Source organism: Scardinius erythrophthalmus, assembly GCF_964197995.2.
Source record: "Scardinius erythrophthalmus genome assembly, chromosome: 22".
In the NCBI taxonomy this organism is placed as follows: domain Eukaryota; kingdom Metazoa; phylum Chordata; class Actinopteri; order Cypriniformes; family Leuciscidae; genus Scardinius; species Scardinius erythrophthalmus.
The window spans coordinates 4,400,140-4,424,241 of NC_138242.1; the positions used below are offsets into that span (position 1 = coordinate 4,400,140).

Consider the following 24,102-nt stretch of genomic DNA (forward strand, 5'->3'; position numbering starts at 1 on the left):
TATCAATCCCTGACCCCTGACCTTCAGGAAGCTCTAGCTAAGCAGAGGATTTCCTTCAAATTCAATCCTCCATACGCACCTCACTTTGGTGGAACCTGGGAGCGTGAAATACGCTCCATCAAAATCGCTCTGGAGACTACCCTCGGTGCTCAAATTGTCAGTGAGGAGGTATTACGCACAGTAATGATTGAAATTGAAGGCATCTTAAATTCCAAACCCATAGGCTATGTGTCTTCTGACATTGCTGACCCTGACCCGGTGACCCCTAACTTGCTGCTGATGGGGCGGCATGATGCTTCCCTTCCTCTGGTTACATATCCAGACTCTGAGCTGCACAGTCGCCGTCAATGGCGTCACAGCCAGATCCTTTCTGATCATTTTTGGGCCCATTTCCTTCGAAATTACCTTCCCTCTCTCCAGTCCAGACAGAAGTGGCGCACAGATCATCCTAACCTACAACCTAACACTGTTGTTCTAATACTAGATCCTCAACTTCCCAGATCCCAATGGTCAGTGGGTAAGGTCATCTCCCTTCATTCCAGCAAGGATGGCCGTTGTAGGGTTGCTGATGTCCAAGTCAAGGACAGGACATATACAAGGCCCATTGCCCGCCTCATTCCTCTTCCTGCCCTGCCTGATCTCCCCTGATTGATCAAATTTGCCATACAAATTTGGGGGCGGCTGTTGAGAAGTTGTGTGTCCCTAAGCGTCAAGGTGCCAAGCATGTGCCACACCCCACTTTGCTTGTTAATTTTCCTATTAAGTTTTAGCTCCACCCACCTAATCTCAAGCCAATTAGGACACTATCAGGCCTTATAAATTGCACCTGTGCCCACAGCACCTTCATTCTGGTGCACATGGATGCACTGTGCAGAGGACTGAGTTCTTCCTTTGTTTTTCCCTGCGTGTGTGTATTTGACCATGTAAGTGCTTATTTTGACACTTAATCATTATTCTGTATTAAGTTTATCCTAAATGTGTTTATTTTGCTGTATTTCTTGCTTAGGCATGTTCTTTAGTTATTTACATATGTATCTGAGATTATATTATGAGTAGATGACTTCATGTATTGTTTAAATTCCTTTATTTCCAGTGGATTTCATGTTGATTTCATGTTATGTTTATTGTGAACTAAAACATTGTATTTCTGTTCTTGTAGAAACCACACGCTCACACACATACATTCCTAATAAAGAAAGATGCCGTGTAATTGAAGTGACTAGACTGGATTGTTCTTACCGACACCTCCACTGGTTTTCAAGCCAGCCACCTACACATCTCTATCAATCCTCCTTTTCAATTATTAATGCAGAAAGATTTGATAGTTCTAAAATATTGCTACACCAAAGCCTAGGCCTATTGTTTTTTTCTCATAGCCTATTTTAAATATTTTATATTTATAAAATAAAATTACCATTAATTTCCATTTTACATTAGGGACAATTTTTATCCAACAGAATGGCTGAATTAACATCTGCATAATAATAATAATAATAAATAAATAAATAAACAAACAAACAGCACATGTCTTGTAAAAACACTTTTTAAAAAAATTTTCGACACATAATTTCGAGACAGTAAATTGCCAATGTTAAAAAAATAAACAAATAAAAAAGAATATGACAAACTTTTAAAACAGAGAAAATAGTTTACTTATGCTATTCAGACGATAGCTCTGTGGTCAATGCAATAACAATAGCCTCTCGAAGCTTCAAACGATCTGAGATCGAATCTCAGTGTAGCCGACAGTATTTATGTTTTTCCGTTCTTGATGCTTAAATATGCATCTGTTTATTAAAGTCAATCATCTTGTTTAATTATCAATTGTACATTACAACATCAATTTGCTACATTCCAGTTGAGCCGCTGCAAAGACGACACATCAGATGAAGGAAGACTGTCAGCCGATTGCACCAGAAAATGAAGATGATGAAGCTCGTCTTTAATCTGCTAAATTATTTTTGTGTGTGTGTGAATCATTCACGAGATTGAGATGACTGACAGTTATACCTGGCCATAGCAACGGAAGACATTTTTCAAAACAGATCGAACAAATCAGAAAAATACTTTCAGTACAGTATTGCTTTCAATTAAAAAATAAACAATGAAAATGTAAAAGAAAAAGAAAATTAATTAAGTTTGAAAACCCATTGCACATTTCAAGGTATGAATAAAGTGTCGGGAAAGTTTATTTATTTAAACAGGGTTGCATCGATGCGATTTTATTCCCTTTGTGATGCAAAATAAGAAACACAGAATCTTATTCTTGCAACATTTTAAATTTCTATTGTCAAAGAAATTGCAGCTAAATTAAAAAATTAAAACGGTACAAAACGAAAAAAGTTCAAAGCAACATAAATTAAGAACAGGCGTTTTTCTTCGCCTCTCTGTATTTTTTTAGTAAGTTTGGTCTCCCTCACTGCGCGCGGCGGGTCTTTCTCGAAATTAAGCATTTCAGCGTAAAAAAAAAACACCATAAAGCTGATAATACTGTATATGTCGCTGTGTGTCATCCACACAAATCACGAAAGAAAAAACTGTAACAAATAGCTTTTGTTCCTTCAAAGATACAACACGCCTTGCTGAATTCACCTTACAATAAAACGAGGTGGGTCGCGAATTAAAGAGCTCTGTATCTGCTAAATTGAAATTGTGTGTGGAAAACCTTTAAATACAATCAATAAAACTACAATATATAATTTAATAAGATATAGGGCCTACTGCACATAGGCTATGGACTTTTGGAGATTTTGAGATTAATCCTTAAAAGAATTTTGCCTTTGCTTGCTCAACAGGCTGGCTCCGACACTCTCCATATGAAAGAAGGAACATTAACACCTCTGTCCTGCACCCCCACGATAAAGCATCTATTGCCTTCTCCAAACCCCCCACAGGCTAGCTGAGTTTGCAAAACAAAACAAAGAGTTTGCCACTCGTCGTGGTGTGCCCAAACACTTAAAACAGAACAGAACTGCTTTTGAAATTACCATTGGAATTATTATAGGCTACAGAAGTAGGCTAAAGTCATTGTATAATATTTGCTCCTTAGTGTAAAATGGAAATGCATGGTGATTTTATTTTGTAAATAGACTATAAGCAAAAAAAAAAAACTATGTTTTAGAACTAGACAAATCTCTCTGCGTCAACAATAGACTATAAAATGCATTAATAGGCTAATATAAAAAAATCAGTAGTCCTAGTAAGTTCGGGATTCGAACCCGTGTCATCTAAATGATCGTAACGTAAGTTCAACCACTCGGCCACGATTCACTCGATGCGCCATGGCCTAACGTTCCAGTGTGTGTTCGCTCGCAGAGTGAGAAGCGCTCTTCATTCAAATGAACGCGCCGCCGCGTTTGTCGAACACTAATTCAACATGCCAGAATAAAACCTGGCTTTAGAACAATGCATAGCGCCACTCGTCGTGGTGTGCCAAAAATTTTACAATCATTTAGTTTAATTTATTTCAGTGTTAATGTTTGAGTTAAAAAAATCCTCTACAAATTAAAGTAACACAAAGTCGGCTATAAGAGTCCTTTATAGGCTACTAAAAAGCAAAGGGCTTACAGTCTTAACATTTAGGCTACTTTGCTTAAATTCGATACATTTATTTTCAGTAGGGCCTAATAAATTTGTAGGGATGTAATTTCAGTATGCTTTACCAACGCTATGTATTCAATTAAAGTTCCAAGAGGTCTGGTATATTTCCTTCAGCTGACAAGTGCACAGCAAAAATCACAACTTGTGTTTGCTGCGAACGCAAGTTATTTAAGGTGTCTCAACTGTACACAGTCTACCCTACAGTGTGAATTCGTTACAAGGTTTCATTTAATTAAATTAATGTGCAGCAATTTGTACAAATAGAGTCTATAGGCTTATACTGTTGTAGCCATTAAATAATCTCATTTAGTATCATATTTGTTAAAATATTCTAATGTTATTTTTTTCCATCTATGTTGAATATGAAAAGTGAACAGCACGAGTAAGATAGGATGCATTATATCGAGAGATGGATATGGAGTGGGTCAGACATGATTTTGACCACTTCATTAAGTTTTGTTTAGTAGAAAACCTTTCTTTAAAGTGAATTTCGTTTTCTATAAATTGTATCTTAATTTTAATAAATTTTTCATCAACCCTTGCCTGGATTTAATAAGTAAGAGAAGCAAATATAACAGACACTAATCATGGAGGCGCCCGCGCGGTCACTTGCATTGCACGTCAGCTGGAGCGCATCTCATCCTCCTAACTTAACGAAACTCAGCGTATGCCTCACACAGACATGATAAATACATCAAATACACAAAGCTTGAAATGTCTTCAAACGAAATAATTCAAAACAAAAAGAAAAAGGCTACTCGCTGATTATGTCTTTATGTGCATTTCTCTCTAGGTGGGTTCACTACAAATATGGCGATCGTCAACTTCATCTTTGCAGTCGACACTGTCAGAAAACACTAGTTTATTGATAAAAATCAATGCACGCATCACCGGATAAATACACATCTTGCTTGTTGCTTGCACGCACACATATTATGTCGAAAAAACGAAATATTATGTTGAAATAACATTATTATTATTAATAATACATCTTTTAGAATATTTGATTAAATGCTGATTGTTGCGCTTGTTCAATTTAATTAAATTAAAACTTTAATTGTGATAATTAAAATAATTGAAAATTAAATATTTAGTGGCCAAGTTTTGCTAATTTATTATATAGGCTATTATATGCCTATTGCCTAAATTAAGTAGGTCATATTAAGACAAGGCATATATTAAGTTATTTTAGCTGTTATGAGAAAAATAAATCTAAGGAAATCTAAAATCTAAATCTAAAAAAAAAAATCTAACGCCAATTCAACATGCCAGAATAAAACCTGATTTTTGAACAATGCGTAACGCCACTCGGCCTGGTGTGCCAAAACACTACATTTTAAACTTCAATGTTTAATTCAAAACAATCTCAAAACGCGTTGTGACATTTTTTTTAAGCAGCCTAGCCTACATACATTAAGGGCATTGAAACCAGGATCTTAACTAAAACGCGTTCCGCGTAATCTCTCAAAAATTATGCCACACTACTCCATGTTTTTTTTTTTTAAGGACTGCTTTTGAAATCACTATAAATTACTATGCAATTGTATCGCTCACGAGAGCTCTTCATTTATCTATGCCTCAATAGAATAGTAAAAATATTCAGCGTCATTGCTCCTAATATCGTCTCTCTTTTTTACTTTTGATTCTATTTTTTCAGTTCTAAAATTGATTCTATCTTTGGTTCTATTCTGTTGTAGCCTAATAGGCCTATTTATATATATGAAAAATATGCCTATTAGGCTTAGGGTTTTATATTTAACCCACTTACATTTTAAAATACGGCAATTGCTGCTGTTTTGCACAATGTCCCTTTGCGCCACCTGGCGGTCATTTCGGGAACGACTTTGAAATGCGGCTGGTTTATTTTTGCAGCTGGCGCGGCGGTAATAGGCATTCTGGTTGTCCACCATCTGTAGTCTGGTTTTAATTTTCATTTTAATAATTTAATTTATTTATTTAAATTTGGCAGAAAATGCCTTCCATATTTGAGTGCTGAAGCAGCTCAGATGAGAAGGTCGGTTATCGTCGCGATGGGCAAATCATTGCAGCACCAAATTAGAGTTAATAGTAGGCAATTATTTCACAACTTTCATTATATAGGCTAAACTAAAAACAATTACTGAGGTCCGGACCTCGGGGACCTCAATGGTGGGTACGACCCTGACTGGGTGTTTTCACACGCACATCAGAGGGGATTTAGAAGTGGGTATACCCAATGCCGACTGAACAAGAAGTGGGTATACGCCGTATACCTGCGTATACCCTGCACTACACCACTGGATGCACATCCAGGGCACGAAGCTCCCGTTCCACCACATCCCAAAGATGCTCTATTGGGTTGAGATCTGGTGACTGTGGGGGCCAGTTTAGTACAGTGAACTCATTGTCATGTTCAAGAAACCAATTTGAAATGATTCGAGCTTTGTGACATGGTGCATTATCCTGCTGGAAGTAGCCATCAGAGGATGGGTACATGGTGGTCATAAAGGGATGGACATGGTCAGAAACAATGCTCAGGTAGGCCGTGGCATTTAAACGATGCCCAATTGGCACTAAGGGGCCTAAAGTGTGCCAAGAAAACATCCCCCACACCATTACACCACCACCACCAGCCTGCACAGTGGGAACAAGGCATGATGGATCCATGTTCTCATTCTGTTTACGCCAAATTCTGACTCTACCATCTGAATGTCTCAACAGAAATCGAGACTCATCAGACCAGGCAACATTTTTCCAGTCGTCAACTGTCCAATTTTGGTGAGCTCGTGCAAATTGTAGCCTCTTTTTCCTATTTGTAGTGGAGATGAGTGATACCCGGTGGGGTCTTCTGCTGTTGTAGCCCATCCGCCTCAAGGTTGTGCGTGTTGTGGCTTCACAAATGCTTTGCTGCATACCTCGGTTGTAACAAGTGGTTATTTCAGTCAAAGTTGCTCTTCTATCAGCTTGAATCAGTCGGCCCATTCTCCTCTGACCTCTAGCATCAACAAGGCATTTTCGCCCACAGGACTGACGCATACTGGATGTTTTTCCCTTTTCACACCATTCTTTTTAAATCCTAGAAATGGTTGTGTGTGAAAATCCCAGTAACTGAGCAGATTGTGAAATACTCAGACCGGCCCGTCTGGCACCAACAACCATGCCACGCTCAAAATAGCTTAAATCACCTTTCTTTCCCATTCTGGCATTCAGTTTGGAGTTCAGGAGATTGTCTTGACCAGGACCACACCCCTAAATGCATTGAAGCAACTGCCATGTGATTGGTTGATTAGATAATTGCATTAATGTGAAATTGAACAGGTGTTCCCGTATCCGCTACGCAAAATGCGTACAGGTTGGCAGGTCTGGAAATTAATACTTTTATTCTGCAAGAATACATTAAATTGACCACAAGTGTCAAAACTTATAGTACAGAAAGAATGTTACAAAAGCTTTCCATTTCATATAAATGCTGCTCTTTTGAACATTATAATCATCAAAGAAAAAGGCAGCAACACTGATAATAAACTGAGATATTTCTTGAGCAGCAGATCAGCATATGAGAATGATTTCTGAAGGATCATTTTACGATGAATTTTCATCATCATTACTCCAGTCTTCAGCTTTGATCACAGGAATAAATTACATTTTTAAAATATATTAAAATAGAAAAAAAGTTATATTAAATCGTAATAATATTTCACTGTTTTTTCTGTATTTTTATTTTTATCACAAATGCAGCCTTGGTGAGCGTAAGACTTCTTTCAGAAACATAAGCAAATCTATTACCAACCCCAAATTTTTTGAACAGATGTGTGTGAATGTATAACTACGGTTTTATTGAACTCTTTCTAGGCAATCATACGAGTCTTCAGACAAATCATGGTATGAATTGATTTAGTGCTTGAATGTATAAAACTATTTCCTTTACAAAATATTTATTGGTTATACAGTATATGAGTTGTCTTTCATTTTAATTTCATCATACATACACTACTAGAGGTTTTGTTCCTGCAAGAGGGGCATGGCAGTGCCACTTGTAGCCTAGTCTAGTTCTGCTGCCATCTAGGGTTGATTTGAAAAACCAAGAACGGAATCATGGATTTGAGTCAAATGTCCAGTGCAAATCCCTCTTAAATAAGAATAATATTTGTAAATTATTTCCTGCAAACTAAAATTCAGTCAACTAATGAGGAACTATCTGGCAAACCCTCCACCCAGGAGGCGGCAGTAACTGTTTCTGAACAGATCCATTTCTGCATTTTATTTAGCGAGTGAGAAAAGCATTACGTCTGATTGGCTGATACGCGATTTAGTGGGCGGGGTCAGAAGAACTGACAGATGATTGACAGCAGCGCCGACCATCAGCTGCTTATTGTGTACATAAACTTTGATCATCAGTGCTCGTCAGGGTTATGGCTGCTCTGATCAAACTCATCTCGCCGTGGAGATTTCACCGATTTACCCGGTAAGAGCTTTATTACAGATATGATGTGTGAAACTGAGCGTTTATTTCGAGTAGATTCAGACCCTAGATGCGTAACGTTATATTATAATCTGCAGATGTAACGTAACTTGTAGTATTGTTATGGACATAACTGTGCAAATCAACTTGTGATATGCCATAGAAATAGTCCTGTACTTTGTGTTTACCTTGTGTTCGCTCTGACCTTTACCTACATGGTGTCACATCTTCACCTCTCACACACTTTACACACAGGCCAGGCGCGCGCGCACACTCATGAATGCGCGCGCATTAATATTGGACCCTGAAGTGTAGTTCTGACTGTGCTTTGCTTAAACTGTGATATTATGTTTATTATGTATCTCCAGAGCGAGTAGAGCTGCATTCATACCGTGTGTTCAGCTGCACAGCACCGCTTCAGTTATGGGAGCTTCCGTAGAAGAGTTCAACACGGCCAAAGAAAAACTGGGCACTTTGAAAAAGGATCCCGGGAATCAAGTCAAACTCAAGATCTATGCACTGTTTAAACAGGTGAGAAACTGACCAACAACTCCCTGCTCTTGACTGGCATGGCTTCAGTAATGGGGCAGAAAAAGGCTATATAACCAATAAAGTATTAAACGGTTATGCATCAGAGATAATTTTGTTCAATTTCCTGCTTTTTCCATTTCTCATGAAATGTGTGTTTCAGTAAACTACTGTTCAGAGGTGTCAGTAAGATTAGTTTTTTGTTGTTTTAGAAACTAATTCTTTTATCCCGCAATGATGCATTCAAATGTATCTAAAGTGATATTTATAATTTTACAGAAAAAAAATATATTTCAAATAAATGCTGTTCTTATGAACTTTATATTGATCAAAGGATCCTGGAAAAAAATGTGTCATGGTTTTCAAGCAGCAAAAACTTCAACATTGATAATAAGAAGAATCATTAGTAATAATTGAGCATTTTTTTTTAGTGATAGATGCTATTTACACTAAGTGCAAATAGCAATAGATGTTTTATTTATTCAATGTAAAAATAGCAATATTTTCTTTCCAATAAGAGTAAATAGTAGTTTGATGCTATTATTACTCATAAACAGTGGCAAATACTATATGCACCCCAGTGTTGTTGTACATTAAAAGGTATGCAATAATAACATAGTGTAAATTATTATATTTTTCAAATTATAAATGGATGGTGCCTTATTGGGACAATAAATCCCTCCCTACACCAACCCTGACTGACACACACTTTATTATTAAACACACGATAGACACTTTATATCCACTTTTCGAATATTTTCTTTATTTTTATTCGAAATAAATGCCTTTTCAATCTGATGTGTGATGGGAAAAAGGAGTAGAGCAAGTTCGGCAAAAGGCGGTTTCGAACTACTATTGCTACTGTTGTTAATCAAGCGCCTCCAGTCATTTTTCAGACGTTAGTGGGCGGAGTTAGTGTTAAAAAGCCACTCCGTAATAATAATTGAGCATCAAATCATCATATTAGAGTGATTTCTGAAGGATCATGTGACAATGATATATCAACTATATCAACAATATATATATCAACAATTTATCAACAATATCAACTGAATTGATTCCTGTAGGCATACATTTACTGAACTAAACTATTAGTAAGAGTTTTCATTGACATCCTCTAGTTTTTCCTCATCTCTCATCTCTGTTTTGTAAACGCTCAGGCCACGCAAGGACCCTGCAACAGCCCCAAACCCGGCATGCTGGACTTTGTGAACAAAGCGAAATGGGACGCATGGAAGAGTCTGGGGTCCGTGTCACAGGTGAGAGCAAACACAGCAACATTCATGAGTTCTGTCTTTTATTTTTCACTAAAGACCAAATTAAAGTTATTTGGCCCAATTTTGGATCAGCTTTTCATGTATTACTACAGGTTTAAATGTGTAATTAATTACAAAATCAATTATTTTAATGATAATGTAAAAAAAATTAAAACAAGGTTACACTTTATTTGGTTACACTTTATTTTAAGGTGTCATTGTTACAGTGTAATTATATATTTAAATACTGAGTACTATTAAGCAACTACATGTACTTAGTATAGGGTTAGGGTAGGATTAGGATTTGGTTGAGGGTTAATTGCATGTAATTATGCATAATTTACTGTACTGTTATTACTATGGTAAGTACATGTAACATGCAACAAGGACACTGTAAAATAAAGTGTTACCCTTTATTTTAAGGTGATGTAGTTACATTGTGCTTACTCAAATATGTACTGATTTATATTAAAATCAACTACATGTACATATTATAGGATTAGGATTTGGTTGAGTTGCTTTGTAATTATGCATAATTTACTGTTATTACTATAGTAAGTACATGTAGTGTAACTACGTCACCTTAAAATGAAGTTTTACCAAAAACAGTAATAAAATTATCAAAACAGAATTATCATAAATATGTTGTATTTTAATGTAACTCACATAAACACTCATAAAGAACAAGTCAATAAAAGGAGCAGTGATATTATACTAGTCTTAGTTAAAACATTTATGGCATTTTTAAAAAGCTTTTAAAATTATTTCTATTTATCTTTAATTTTGGTCACTTTTTAGCTTTTTATAAAAAAATTTCTATTTAATTTTGGTCACTTGTTTCACTTAAGGACTTATTTAGTAAGATTATGCCTGAAAAGGTTTTGGATTCTTTTATCATATGTTAATTTAAAAAATCTTGTATAATAGGACTTGCTGTTTTTGTTTGTTTGGTTTTTATTGTTGTAAAAAAAAATGATGTGGACATCATGAAAATGAAGTTTATTACAGCAATAGCAGTGGCAAGGTACACGAAGCACCTTGGGTTCACCGGCGTCAGAATGAACCCAGAACATCCCAATCTTAAACCTTTGATCCTGTTCTTAAAGGAGAACTCCAGTCAATTTTAACATTGAGCTCATTTTTTTGTACATTTGGAGTGCTGTCAATACAGAGAACAACAACAAAAATCGGTGTTGCCTACACGAGTTATTCTATTTTTAAAATTTGCACCCTGTTGACTTCAATAGGGCAAGTACTAAACCTGCTTTTAGCCTCTTAACATCCTTGATGTGTCATTACAAGTGCACAGCTAATGTGAGTGATTCCTTCAGAGTGATCACGGGTGAATCTGACTGCAGTAGATGTGAAAGATATTAATAAAAATGATGTTAAAAAAATGAGCTCAATGTTAAAATTGACCGGAGTTCTGCTTTAAAGTAAATGAAGTTGCTCTTGTTATAACAGCTGTGGTCTGTATGTTAATGAAGTTGTGACACCCCATTGTCTGAGAAGGTTCTCTGTGTCCCACACCCAGTCCCATTCTACAATTGACCACCATTTGTTCAGGATGTGATCAACCCAAATGGTGAAGAGACAATATAACTTGACTTTCTTTCATCTCTATGATAATTAAGCCATTTTGGGGTTGAGCTCATTCTAAATTATATTTTGGAGTGGAATCGGGGTCGAGGCAGACTACAATTTCTTACATTTATATGATATTTGTCTTTTTGTAATTAGAATTTTTGCCATGAAAATAGCTTTGAATGCTGACACGGCACTAAATAAAACAATCTGAATCTGGTCACTTTTTACTAGCTTTTCAAAAATACTTCTATTTATCTTTAAAGGGATAGTTTGGCCAAAAATGATATTTAACCCATGATTTGCTCACCCTCAAGCCGTTCAAGATGCATATGTCAATCATTTTTCAGACGAAAACATTTTCAGTTATTTTAGAAAATGTCTTAGATCTTTCAGTGGTTATAATGTGAAGTAATGGGGTCCACGTCATACACCGGCATCCATCTCCCATGAACACGCGTCGACTGTTGCTGGAAGCAAGATATTTTCATTTATAAAGTTTTAAATATGTATATTTTTACGACAAAACCGCACGGATTACCCTCAGAAGGCCTTCGTTTATCCCCCTGGAGCCGGATGGATTACTTTTGTGAAGGATGCATGCACATTTTGGGACTTGAAGGAGTGGACCCCATAACTATAACCACTGAAAGATCTAAGACATTTTCTAAAATAACTGAAAATGTGTTCGTCTGAAAAATGATTGACATATGGATCTCGAACGGCTTGAGGGTGAGTAAATCATGGGTTAAATATCATTTTTGGCCGAACTATCCCTTTAATTTTGGTCATTTTTATCAGATAAAAAAAAAAGGTTGGTCTTTACATCTTAAATGTTGGTCAGGGGACAAGGTTCAGGCTTGGACCTAATAGCCCTGCAGACCTCTAAATAAAGCCTTGTATAAAAGCTGGTGAACGTGAACCGCTTCATCATGTGATCCTCGTGTGCTCCATGTGTCAGGAGGAGGCCAGGCAGCAGTACGTGGATCTCATCGAGTCTCTGGTGGGATCAGAAGCTCCTGCAGTGGCGGCTCAGACGACCGGGAGCTCGAAGGCCTTCCAGACCCTGCTGGTCACCACAGAGAACAACATCACCACCATACGCCTCAACAGACCCGAGAAGAAAAACGCCATCACTGTAGAGGTCACAATCGCTTTGGATCATAAAACTCTTTTTTTACATTTTCAGGGTTTCAAACTAATACATCAACGGTCATATTATACATCAATAATTGACTGAAGAATGCAACGATTGACCAATCAAAAGTATTCCGGAGAGTCGTGTAACAATGACATTTTAACATTACTAAAATATTAAATTTACTATTTGCTTTTGTCATTAGCTTAGTAGTGTTATTTTAATATTATTGAAATACTATTTTTGTTTTTTTAATATTTTGTGTTTAGATTTTAATTTAAATGTTAGTAATTTTGTCTATGTAGCTTTTATTAATTTTTGTTTTAGTTATTTTAGTAGATCAAGTTAAACTAAATGAAAATAAAAAATGTTGACGCAACTAGCTAAAATAAGTATTTTATTTTATTTAAGTGTATTTTATCACAATTTTTTTTTTAGTTAACTATAATAACCCTGATAGTTAGCAGTGTTATTTTGATATTATCCGTATACTATTGTAGTATTTATTAATATTTTAATTAATTAAGCTTTTAGTTTTAATTTTTCATTAATTTTATTTTTAAGTTTTTTTTTTGTATTTCTATTTAGCTTTATTTTTATTTCAGTATTAATTTTAGTACTTCGGTGTAAACTTTTATTTCAGTTAAAATAAAGGCAGGCAGCATTTCTAATTTTCATTTAAGTTTTTTTTACTCATATTTGTTGTATTCCAGCTTAATTTTAATTAACAAAATATTTTTTTTCTGGTTTTAGTCAACTACCGTTACTAAAGTTTCGACATTTTTATAAAAAATGTGTTTGTTTTTTTTGTTTTGTTTTTCACCCTGTAGATGTACAATGAGCTGATTGAGGCTTTGGATCTTGCTGGGAAAGACGATTCTGTCATTACAGTGATAACAGGTGAAGTACTCTGCTTCGGGCAGTCCTCATGAGATCCAGCGTTTGCAGATCATTCTCACCCTCCTCTTATTGACTCTGAAGGTAATGGGGATTTTTACTGCAGTGGAAACGACCTGAACAACTTCACAAAGATCCCTGAGGGTGGAGTGGAGGACTTGGCTAAACAATCTGGGGAGTTGCTGAGGTAAAGTCTATTTTGCTTCATTGTAAATTGAAACCAGTTTAAACTCCTTTTTATCTTGAGGGATGTCATGATGGACACGTGTGCTTGTGTTGTTTTAGGAGGTACGTGAATGCGTACATTGACTTCCCCAAACCTCTGATTGGAGTGATAAACGGCCCGGCGGTGGGTGTGTCAGTCACCCTGTTGGGACTTTTCGATGTTGTTTATGCCACAGAGAGGGTGAGCTGCTTTCCGTCAGTATATCAATGATATTTGCTTGTTTAACTGTATGTATATATATATATATATATCTGTATTTTGGCTGTGTTTTGTTTGTAGGCGACGTTTCACACACCCTTCAGTCAGCTGGGTCAGAGTCCGGAGGGCTGCTCTTCATATCTGTTCCCCAAAATTATGGGCACAGCAAAGGTATGCATATCCACACAAAGAAAACTTGAGATTAATCGGTTGACTACTAAAAATATTGTGTTAATAATAATTGCATTTCATTATTGTAATCAACTGAGAGCACAGCACTGATGTACATAGGGCTGCATGATTAGGGGGAAAATGTGACTGCAATTTTTCTGATAAAAACTGCATTTGCGATTTTAAAATGCAGAGAGAAAAAAAAGCTCCAGATTTGTCCAAAATTTGTCAAATATGTTATGATTATTTTGACTATAATATTATCAAATAAAATAAACAATATAAGAAATTTGTGTATTTTAACTTTTAATTGTAAACCATTTTTATTTATTTATAATAATAATAATTGTATTTTATTGCACAACTGTAAATCTAAAATACTAATACTTATGGGTGTTTTCCAGGTTTATTTATTCGATTCCAGGTTTTTTGGAATCTACTCCCGTCCCGTCAAAACAATGTCAGGAGTAACACAAGATTTCAGCCGTTAATTAATAGATTTTTCACCTGACACAAAGCCTTATTAAAACAACACACTTTTAGCTTGATGAATAGCTATCAGCGTTGCTGCCTGCGTGCCGATACCCAATTTTAAAGTCACGAAAAACAGCCGTGGTCGAATATCATGTCAGAATTAATTAAACAAGAAAAAAGGTATTCTTTAATGAATTAATCTTATTATAATGGTCAGGTGACGGTGCTAAACACACATTATCATTATGTCTTAAAAGGTGCTTGGACAGGAAAGTTAAAGATACTAAAAATGAATACAATACACACAGCTGGCATGGAGGAATGCATAGTATGACTGTTATCTACATGTAGGATAAATGTATGTGACAAAGTTTCAGCGACAGCTCTCTGATGTAATGCGTCAGTGTCCGAATTCCTCGCTTCGTTTCGTTCACTTCTTGCTTATATAGTGCCGTCAACTGCCATGCACTATATAGGGATTAGAGAATCAGTAAGCAACAGAAATGACACACTTCTCTACAGTTTTCTGTATGACTGTCCTCTGTGTCCTTTCTTTCCAGGCTAGCGAGATGCTGTTGTTTAATAAGAAGCTGACGGCCACACAGGCCTGTGAAGTGGGTCTGGTGACTGAGGTCTTTCCTGAAAGCTCCTTCCAGAGCGAAGTGTGGACCAGACTGAAGGCCTACGCCAAACTGCCCAAGAACGTGAGTGCTCAGACTGCTTCATATGTGATATAGGGTACAACGGGGCTAAAGGAGGAGGCGGGGGTAAAAGACGCCTTTGATTTTATTTTCCTCTAAACCACAAAATGGCCACAGCACCTTCCAAAACATCTGCTTTCCAAGATGCACGTGGAAATTTGTCTGATCCTTGATGTGATCATGGACAACAGTGCAAAGTTGATTCTGCGCTAATTTAATATAATATTTGATGCAGGCCCGGGGTGGGTAATCGGGAGAATCGGGAGAATTCCCGGTGGGCTGCTTCACTTTTGGGCCGGTCGAGGATTATTATTTTATTTTTTTCATATTTGTCATGTTAGTTACATTAGGCTACACACGTTCCGCATTCTGACACCGCAGCGCGCAGCCTCTGCATGGGTTATACCATGAGAGGGAGTTCTCCCCTCCCCTCCTATAGAGTTGGTTGGGTCCATAGTCCGTCTTTTCCAAAACGTTTTCTCAGGAGTAGGCTACCGCGGCACAGCCTACCGATAGCTGGGCCGGCCCTACCGTAACGGTACGCGTCAGGGAGGATGGGTGTGAGGAAGAAACCAGGAGGTATGGAAGCTTGTTTCCGCCACAGAATAAAACATTTTAAAAGATAATTGCGACTTTTTATCTCACAATTGCGAGTTTACATCTCACAATTCTGACTTTATTTCTCAGAATTGAGAGATATAAAGTCAGAATTGCGTGAAATAAAGTCGCAATTGCTTCTTATAAAGTCTAAGTAAATTATTATTTAACCTTTACATTATTTGTTGAACCATGGTATTAATACAAACTACACAATAGTACGAGCTGAACTGTTGCTTCATTTATCCAATTTGGAAAAAGTGCTAATTTGGAATTCCACCATGGAAAAAGTGGGCCGGTCTTGGGCCTGAAACTCCCGGGCTGAAAAGTGGCCCCACTCTGGCCCTGATTTGATGTTTTTTTTTAAATGTTGTAGATTTTTGTAGAATCAATAAAATCATTGAATATATTTAGAAACAAAGGTCTTCTTAATTATTTTATAGTTTTGTTCAGGGTAATTAAAGCAACAGTTTTTCAATAACGGAAGATTGGTATTTGGGGTAAAAGGCACCCCTGTTGTGAGGGCAAAAGGCACAATAATTAACATGATAATAAACAGCTGGCTGACTTTCCATTTGTTGAGTCAACAACATAGGTGGGCATTAGGCAAATGTGTTACCCAGTGACGTGCAGCCGTCACGGAAGTGGGATTCGAATTCCTGATGACTTGTTTAGGCTGTTCAGTGTCGATTCTTTCTTTTGAGAAACAATTACTTTATTTGTCGCATGCTCTTTCGTCTTCAGAACTTTGCAGAATTACACATTGCATGAAAGGGAATATTCAAAAAAGCATAATAAGGGCACTTTGAAAATGGTCTGAAAATCTACAGGAGTTTGGAAATTTGAGTCTGGAAAGTATGGAATCACATGGTTAGATGCAGGTGGTAAATGTCATATATCAAATGATTATAATATGATGAAATATTATATTAATCATATGATAAAATATATTTATTTGTTACCACTGTAAATCTATATTAAATTATGGGATCTTCTTCAATGCTTTCAGAATCTTTACTTTTTTAAATAATTTGTTTCTATATTTTTTAAAATGAAAATACTTGTCACAAAAGTCATCTGAGGCAGGTTGCAGCTGAACCCATGTGCAGTTTTATTAAATACAAACGTGAACATGAACATAAACTTGACTTAAACTCACCAAACAGTGGTAACGGGGACAATACTAGACAAGAGACCAGTGAAACATTTCACACAAAATCTGTTGCTCCATCTATGTTCAATACAAACACAGATTTTTTTCTGCAATCATAAACTATGGGAGTAGTGAAAGCAAAATATTTTATGGTGTGCCTTTAGACATGTTGTACCCTAATAGTGTTAAAAAATGACTATTATCATTCTTCGGTTAAAGGATCGTGTTGGATGATAACAAAATTTGCTCAAAAAGGCAATACATTTCACTTGTGTTCTAAAACACTGTAGTCACATGTCTGCGCTCATCATGGTCATCTTCTCACACCCCTTCAGTCTCTGGCTCTGTCGAAGCAGCTGATCCGCGGGGTGGAGAAGGAGAAACTTCGCGCTGTGAACGACGCAGAGGTGGAGAGGCTGGTGGAGCGCTGGCTCTCAGATGAATGCATGCAGGCCATCATGACCTTCTTCCAGGCCAAGTCCAAACTTTGAGGAGAGCCGCTCAATGAGGAGAATACAGCCTATCCAGGAGCTTTTACTGTTAATCCGACATGCTGCAAATAACAGGAAGGCTAGCCAACTAATCTTAACATTGTGCATTGTCCAAAATTGCATAGGATTTGTTAATGTTGGATGATGTATTCACCGTGAGACATTTTTAGTCATTCTGTCGTATCATTTTAACTAGAAGACCATGTAATATACAGTACCGCCTGTTTCATGTACTGTACCACCGGATGTGCACTTAGTAGGTTGTAACAGTCAGTGCCTTACTAAGGTGAATTAATTTGTATAAAATAGTCACACTTTATATTACGTGACCTACTGTGTACTAACATTAAATACAAAACCATGGATTTACTGTGTAAAAGATTAAAGAAATTTTTCTAGGAAACTTCACACATTTATTGCTAATGAAAAGGGTTTAGTGTAAGTATGGTTGACATGTTAATTAAATGCAGGTACTTTAATTGTAATTACAATGCACCAACATTATGTGCATAAGTAGTAAATTGTATGTATCAAATGGTTAAGTACATAGTAGTTAATGCCACCCATTACAAAGCGTGACTGTATTCTTTTATCTGAGGGCCAAAATTCAGTACTGTATGTTCCATTTCAGATGTATGAATACATTCAATACTTTCTATAGTCTCTGACATTACATTTTATCAATATACTTGATATAATATGACAAAATATCACGTTTTTTAGACATGCACCATATTGTTTACTTGAAATACCAAGTAGATGCAATGGTACTGTATATGACTATTATAATCAACAACTACAATAGTATTACCATCTGAAACCAGCATCACTCACACTGGAACTGCTGGTCATTGCACAGTGAATCCAGCAGATGGCAGATCACACCCATTAAAGGTCGGGCTTTTTTTCTTTAGGGAATCGTCGCTTATAATTAGTTCACCCAAAGATTTTGTCATTACTCACCCTCAAGTTGTGCCAAACCTGTACGAGTTTCTTTCTTCTGATGAACACAAACAATGTTTTAAATGTTGGTAATCAGATGGCACTCATTGACTTCCATAGTAGAAAAAAACAAAACAAAACTGGATGTCGATGGGAGCCTTCAACTGTTCGATTACCAACATTTTTTCTTTTATGTTCAACAGAAAACTCGTACAGGTTTGGAGGTGAGTAAGTAATAACACATTTTTGGGGGTAAACCATGCCTTAAATAGCCTATTGTTTTCAAGCGCGTTTTAATTTGTCAGTTTTAGATGCTACTGTATTCATATTAATCTAGCTGGGCACGTCATACACGTTGATTGAAAACGGGTGTTGTTCTCAGCTAACACTGTGCTCTTCAAACAGGTATGATGATGATACACACACTTTGCATCTTCTCCCGCATAGTTTGCCTGACCGATAGTGAAAACCCATGTGTAGTTTTGTTAGGGAAAGTGACGTCCCGTCTGAAAGGTTAGAAACACTTTGTCATCACAGACAGTTGGCAAAACTTCACTGTCTGGAGTTTGTGTTTGTGGGTATTGATTTGTCTATGTTAGGGTTCACTGACTCATGCAATATGTCACTGGAGATTATGAATGGCATGAACACATAACTCCACAGATTTCCCACACCGTCTGTGTTTGGAAAGAGCAACGGGGCGCGTGCCACGTCATTCTGCCGGTCGATATGGTCTGGGAGAGCGAGGCACAACCTAAAGCTTTCTGACTTTCTCAGTTTGTGTAAATCTACTTCGGGTTCAGAGTATTTATTTTTTCTAGCCCCGCGTTAGGTTGTGCCCCGCTCCCCCTACTTCACAACATGCTTGTCAAGTGACCTTTTCCCCCCTGTATGGAAAGAGTATTTCAAAATAAATACAGTAGCCTAGGCTAGTCAACATTTAAAGTGGATTAAAAAAGTTCATCAAAGTTGCACTGTAAAAAATTATCATGATTTTAATGGCAAAAGACGGTAAAAATGCAACGGTACAGTTTTTCTCGATTGTTTACACACATTTTCTGAAAGCATGCCTCATATTCTCAGAACTCTACACACAAATCCAAAAAAACACACACAATGGGCAAAACCCCTCTCAATTCTCCTGCAAAATGAAACTTTACATTCAAAACAATGTTATTTCTTCTCAAAATGGTATTTTGTTTTCAAATGACACACACAAACCATCACATGAATAGACATTTATAAGAACCAGTTGAACACTGATGTGCTCAGTGTAAAACACTTCTTCTCCATTCATCATAATGACTTAGGCTCAGTGTTACTTTTTTGGTTCAGTGTTACACTTACTAGCCTAAAGACAGTACATACATAAGTGTGTTGTAAAATATTTGAGAATATTGTTTTTATACTCAGAACACACAAATACATGGTAACAAATATATTTTATTTTTCCCACAAAAACAATGTACAAAGTGTACATCCCAACCAACACAAAGTTGTACATACAGTGGTCTACATACAAAACAACAGAAGAATTGACTGTATACAGTTACATAAAAAATAAAAATTGCTCCATTGAAGAGCTCACCTGTTGCCCTTTATGCTATAGCTCTGATTGCTAATTGTAAAACTGTGTGACGGGTGTTTGCCCATGTGATGAGTCAGTGTGCATATCTGAATGGCAGTGTGTTCCTTGTGAAAACAAGAGATTTTCTGCATGAAAATTGTGCCAAAAGCAGAGAATTGTGTGTAGTGTTTTGAAAAAGATGTGTTTTAGAACTGCAATTTGAGTGTAAAGCAGGAATTGTGCTTGTAGTTTAGCAGAATTGGTTCAGGGGGTTGGTGAATGAGTTACATGTTGTGGTCATTGTGTCTCAAGTACCAGAACATGTGTGTAAACAATTGAGAAAACTGTAATTGGTTAACAGAAAGTTTTCGTATACGGTGAGTGATAGATCTAACGTTCATTTCATGTAATTTTACAGTAAGTAGCCTACAGTTTTTGGAAGTGAAAAAGTCATTGTAAAATTTACAGTGAAAAAACTTAAATTGATCGGTAAATTAACATTATATCGGATTATGTAATAAAAATGTTTTACTGTAAATTTAACTTAAATCTGTAAAATCTAAAATGTTGCTACCGTATTTTTTACGGTAAATTTCTGGCAACCACAGCTGCCAGTTTTATACCGTAAATTTAACAGAATTTTTTTTACAGTGTGTCCTAAAACAAGAACGGGTACTGTTCAAAATCCATGTATGACTTTGATGAAAGGTTTTGATACACTTCAAATGTTGACTACTGTATATGAGGAGCAAAGAAGACAGACAACTCGCTGATAGAGAAGACAGCGCAGATTACCATTGATATAAATCTGTCTCAGCTTTCAATTTCTTTCAATTTTATTACGAAATTCAAACAATAAATGTGGTTTTGTGGCTCTTAATAGAGAGAGGCTCATTTCTTCCTCTTTACTATAGTTTATAGCACAAAATAAACATGAATGAACTTCAGAATGTATGTTGAAAGAAACAGTACAATTTATTGAAATGTTTCATGCCTCATGTAGGCTAATCACTCACTCAGTTTCAACCGCGGAAAGACATCAATAAAACAGTTTGTAAAGAATGTCAAGTAACTTTACATTTACCTCAGGAAAAGCCAGTCAGTGCCCATAGTATGTTAAAAAATTAGGCTAGATCGATAAATGAACTCTAGAGAGGAGCATTCTGCAAAAAAATAAAAAGTACATTCACTTATATCACTAAAAATGTATTATTATAACGTTATTTTTTTTATAGAAAAACTGCCTTATATGCAATTGTATACAGATCTGTTATTTTTTACTTTTAATATTATTGTACAGCTGACATGGTTCCCATAAGCTACAGCATTCAGAGAGATTTTTTTCCTTGAGAAAAATTAACATGTACTGTAGCTGATACAGTATATCACAATGAATCAACAGTTGGCAAAAGTTAGCAGCCCTGCAATTGTATTTTGGTCATATTCAAATTAACAGACAATGAAATGGCATGTTCGCTACATAATAGGTTGATGCAATGGAAAAAGATATTTGCATTCTGTCACTGAACTGTACAATGAACTACTTCTATGTGAGATGTGTGGCGTCAAAACCTAAATCTGAAAGTTGATCTAGAAACGATGTTATTTATCAGTGACCAGATAGAGTAAATGCATGATGCTACATTTCCATCTCTTTTTGTATTGCAACAATTGTTAATGTAATTGTTTTAATTGTTTAGATTATAGCCAAGACTTGTCTAAAATACTAACCGAATGCATTAAGTATAAATTAATTAACATTTTAATAACAGATCACTCATGCAATGTACTGTATAGACCTAAAAATGACCAGCTTTGTTTTTTTAGGCCATTTATGTGTATGGTTCTCAAAGTAGATGAAATGAACATTTAGCAGATATATGCAGTTTAATGAAACGATAACATTTTTGGTAACACTTTACAATAAGTTAGTTATAGTTTCAATAGTTAACGTTAGCTAATGCATCAGCTAACATTAACAATGAGCAACACATTTGTTACTGCATTTGTTAATCTTTGTTAATGTTTAATAAAAATGCAACTCTTCATTGTTAGCCCATGTTAGCTAAGGTTCATTAAACAATATTAACATAACATATATTATACAACTTTCATAATTATCTATTAGTAAATGTTGAAATTAACATAAACTAAGATGAATAAATGCTTATGTTATTCAGTGTTAGTTCATGTTAGCTAATGTAGTTAACTAATTCCAACAAGGTTGTATTTGTTAATAAGTGTTACCAAGGTAGGGGGGATGGGGATATGACATGGATAGGTGTGTGTGTGTGTGTGTGTGTGTGTGTGTGTGTGTGTGTGTGTGTGTGTGTGTGTGTGTGTGTGTGTGTGTGTGTGTGTGTGTGTGTGTCCATACAATAAAAGTCAATTGTGTCAAATGTTGTTTATACTGATATTTAAAAAAAGATCTACTTTGTTGTTCCACAGATGAAAGAAAGTCAAGTTTGGAATGATGTGAGGGTGAGTAAATGATTTTTGGGTGAACTATCACTTTAACCACAAATATTGATACTGTTATCTCATATGCATATGCAAACATTTTATCCATTAAAACGGCAGGATGAGAATGTCTGTCCCTAGGTACCACAGCATGGCATTGTTTTTGTTCTTGCATTTATTTTGAATGAATTAAAGAATATGATTTGTTCTGTATATAGCAGAACTGACCTCCTTTGCGACCCATCTGAAAGCCTTCAGAATCTGACAGCAGGTCCAAGCTGTAGTGCTGTGGTTAGCACACGTGTTGAACTGTGGTTCTCTCATGGGAACACGGGTTTGAATCCGGCATGCATCACATTCCTGTCACTCTACCCCATAAAAAGGCAGTGAATGCCTATAAATATCATTTTTTTTAAAAGCCCTGACAGCGGGTAGATCCTCACACTGCATTCCCAGTTGAAATCGCGTCTCTCTGCTCGTAAAACACTGGGCAAAACTGAGCCCACACCGCTTTCCTCCAACTTTTTGACAAATAGCAGTTAAAAAATGCATGAATGAGTGTACCTGCTCCCGTTTGGGATCTCCCACAGGAAAATGCCTACAGTTGCCCTAATGTGCATTTGATCCTGTGGAAACGGGAGATGATTGCCTTCAAGCTGAAGGAAAAACTCTCCAGAGTGAAGGTCTAACCTCACAGCTGAGGACAAAGAAAAGCTACGCTGAGCTTTGGGTTTCAGCCTGTGCCCGAGTTTTAGTGAGACGGTCCAATTTGAAAATCCCACAAGGCAGTTCTCTCCAAATTTTAAAAGCATGGCTTCTCTTAAAGACGCATGTTTCGAGTTATGTGCTAATATGTCTCCTCTGAAGACTACTTATGTCACCTGTGGCAGAATCCATAATTCACTTTCCAGCTAAACGGATACATTAGGTATCTTTTGGGCTGTCCTACAGAGACTGTAAAAAAAGGACATTTCCCAAGTCTCGTAAAGCTGCAGGTTATGATTTAAAGGCAATCTTCTTCCAAACCCATGGGTGGGTTTCTCTGGTCTGTGAGCTTTCTGTCTTTTTCACCAACGTATTCTCACGTCCATTGTCAGGATGTTCACTCCTCACGCTTCTGCAAATATCAACTCCAGGGGCAAGAATAGGATACACCTTGTACAAACACAGGAATCCCACCAGGTGTTGGGAGAGTGGAAAGGCAAAACACATCCATCACAGAGCTCCAGTATTGGCAGGATTGAGCACTGACTCATGGCTTAGGCCAGTGTTTGTCTAGCTGGGGTTGAGATCTTCAACACACTGGAGGAAACCTTCATCATTTGGAGGGAACAATCCATATTTAATCATCATGTCGCTCCAAACCCATATTATTTTCCTCCTTTTGTAGAACAAAAAACAAGTTTTGAAAAATGTTTGTCTTCCATACAGACAGTGAAAGTAAATGAACTCCAAAATCTCACGTGTGCTAAATCACGTTTTTGACTTGAAGGCCCTTCATATAGGCATAGGCTATAGATATTTCCAGCTTTAATTATGATTAATCAATATATATCACTAACAGAAACTGGGTGTGTTGATATATTACAGGTTTTGCTTACACACATTTTCAAAACTTTGCCTCTTTTTTTCAAAACTTCACACATAAAATGCCTTACATCTCTTGCTAAATGAAGCA

The 24,102-nt window shown here is 36.5% G+C and overlaps 1 protein-coding gene across 1 annotated transcript; it reads left to right on the plus strand.

Annotated features, from left to right (window-relative positions):
- The first annotated feature begins 7,893 nt into the window (after window positions 1-7,893).
- eci2 (enoyl-CoA delta isomerase 2) lies at window positions 7,894-18,151 on the plus strand. Its single transcript, XM_081352612.1, has 10 exons — window positions 7,894-8,044; window positions 8,410-8,572; window positions 9,730-9,828; window positions 12,371-12,553; window positions 13,378-13,447; window positions 13,529-13,631; window positions 13,730-13,850; window positions 13,950-14,039; window positions 15,074-15,217; window positions 17,300-18,151. Exons 1-10 carry the CDS (start codon window positions 7,992-7,994, stop codon window positions 17,453-17,455), a joined length of 1,182 nt encoding a protein of 393 aa, XP_081208738.1. The 5' UTR covers window positions 7,894-7,991; the 3' UTR covers window positions 17,456-18,151.
- The last annotated feature ends 5,951 nt before the right edge of the window (window positions 18,152-24,102 follow it).